Source organism: Penaeus chinensis, chromosome 8 (assembly GCF_019202785.1).
Source record: "Penaeus chinensis breed Huanghai No. 1 chromosome 8, ASM1920278v2, whole genome shotgun sequence".
NCBI lineage: Eukaryota > Metazoa > Arthropoda > Malacostraca > Decapoda > Penaeidae > Penaeus > Penaeus chinensis.
This window is the reverse complement of record NC_061826.1, coordinates 372580-375079: the sequence shown is the minus strand read 5'-3', so window position 1 is coordinate 375079 and position 2500 is coordinate 372580. Positions and strand designations below refer to the sequence as shown.

Here is a 2500-nt window from a genome sequence, read left to right as displayed (position 1 = left end):
CTGGACAAAAGGTGAATTTCATTAGTGGCGGACCGATGGAAGATTTTTGTAATCTTGACTCGCAGACATGTGTTAAAAAACGGTGTCTTTTCTGCTGGATATTTTCCGTACAGTCGCCTTTTTCGCCGGAAATGTTTGAAAATGATTTTGAAATATTTTACGAAATAGGCAAGTAATGTTCAGTAATGGTGTTCCCGGTTTATAGATACGATAAGATTTTCATGTCCTTTGCGTGGCAATCTGTGATTTACAGCCGCTATGGAACATGTCTGGTTGTAAATAGGGATTAGTATTAAGTACTCCCTCCCTCTCTCTTGACCTTCCTCTCTCTTTCTCCTCCCCTTCTCTTTTTCTCTCTTTCTCTCTCTCTCATTCTGTCACTCTCTCGCAGCTTTCACTCACTCACACACTCTCTTTCTCTCCCTCTCTTTCTCTCCCTCTCTCTCTCTCTCTCTCTCTCTCTCTCTTTCTCTCTCTCGCTTGTTCGCTCGTTCGCTCGCTCTCCATTTACCTCTCTTCTCCCCCCCCCCCCTTTTTTTCAATCTTATTCTCTCATTGTCGCTCTATATTCCCTCCCCCCCCCCCCCCTCTATTTCTCTCGCTCACGTACACACTCTCTCTCCATAGCTCTCTCTTATTACAGTTTTAAGGTATTACATCGTTACCTTTGTGTCAGAATTTAGGGTTTATTGCTGCCATTGGTAAATAGATTCAGATGCCGATTTTTACAGATACTTTAAGCATAGAACTCTTTTGGTAAGTCACTTAGAATATTAGGCTAAGTTATTTAAGGCATACGACATACCAGTTAAGTCTCGCGGCTCATCTGGGCGATAAAGTCCTCTCGGGTCAGCCCACACCGCATGGAGAAGTTGCACAGATAGAGGGGCGCGTGATTGGACTTTATTCCCAAATGAGTTGGCGAGATGCGGGGGTTCCAATCACCGCTGCTCTAATCTGTGGAATTTCTCTTTGCAGGATGTGGCGCTTTACGACGACGTTGCTGCTGCTGGCTCTGGCTTCGGCCGAACCCCAGGGTTACAATTACCTGCCTCCTCGTCCCAACACGCCCTGCCAGACGGTCACCTCCGTCGTCTACGACACCCGCGTTCAGACCTCTGTCAACGTCCAGACTGTAAACCAAGTCAACACTCAGTACAGGACGACCACAGTGGTCAGACAGCAAGTCGTGCCCACCACTCTTTTCCAAACCCGTGTCCAGACGCAGGTTCAGTACCAGACCAGTGTCATCCAACAAACAACTACCCTCTTTAATAACAGAGTTCAGACCCAAACCGTCCCCAGTCCGCCCATTGTGCAGACCCAGTACGTAACATCTACCCGCGTTGTACCACAGGTCAGCTATGTCACCCAGACACAAACGCAGACTCAGGTCGTGCCTGTGGAGGTGACCCGTACACAGGTTCAGACAGTCAACCAGCCTGTCACAAACTACCAGACTCAGGTACAGCAACAAACGCAGGTCGTTACGTTCCCTGGTCGCGATGTTGTACAGACACGTGTCCAGACTGTTGTCCAAACCTCAATTGTAAGGCGTCAGCAGCCAGCCAACACTCGCTACGTCACTTCGACACGTGTGCAACAGGTGGTACAGACATCAGTCGTCCGCGGACAGGACGTCGTAAGGACCAGCGTTGTCCAGAGACAACAGGTCATTCCTTTCACATCTGTCAACACGCGTTACGAGAATGCCGTCGCCACTCGCGAACAGGTGGTGACGAGGACCAACGTGGTTACCCAGACTCGCGTCCAAACCCAGGTGGTGCCCCAGGAGGTGGTCAGCACCCAGGTGGTTCCCACCACCATCTACACCACCCGCTATGAGACCCGTGTTCAGCCCTTCACACAGGTGCAGACCGTGGTCAGGACCCAGTACGTCACACCGGCCCCCGTGGTACAAACCCGCCAGGAAGTGCGGACCTCTGTGGTCCAGGTGCCCGGTCAGGACCGCGTGGTCACCAGTCAGGTCGTACAGACCCAGCAACAGCAGCAGGTCGTCTATCAGACTGTCAACCGCCCTCAGCAAGTTACCGTCACCCAGACTATCACAGCCACATGCGGACAGACTGGTTACAATTACCAAGCGCCGGCTCGTCCCTTTAACTTTAGAGGATAAGCTGTCTTCACGAGAGACTGCGTACAAGAATCATATCTCTAAAACGTCTATCCTATTCAAAGTTATAGTTTATAATATAAGCAATATTCTACCGAAGTGATTTCAGTCTTTAAACGTTTCTCACTGTAACACATGTATTTATAAACAAATACATATTATTATCACATATAGCCTTTTATTATCTTTAAACTTGTTTGCAGTGGTAATTTTCAACTTTTCTTGTAAGTATGCCCGATTCTTTTCTTGTTATATTTCATGTACCGTATACCAGATACACAGCGACTGCATTATATCATAAATGTTTTCTCTTTTAAACAGAATGAGAGCTCTGCTTCTGTCATTGTTGGTGGGGTGCTCACTGGG

General features: G+C 48.3%; 1 protein-coding gene across 1 annotated transcript in view; it reads left to right on the top strand.

Annotated features, from left to right (window-relative positions):
* LOC125028253 overlaps window positions 1-2500 on the top strand; it is a 3992-nt gene that overhangs the window by 145 nt on the left and 1347 nt on the right. Inside the window, exon 2 of the mRNA XM_047617674.1 lies at window positions 2456-2500. This exon is cut by the window's right edge and continues 1347 nt beyond it. Coding sequence (XP_047473630.1) covers window positions 2457-2500 — 44 coding nt within the window. The 5' untranslated portion in view covers window position 2456. The remainder of the gene's footprint in view (window positions 1-2455) is intronic.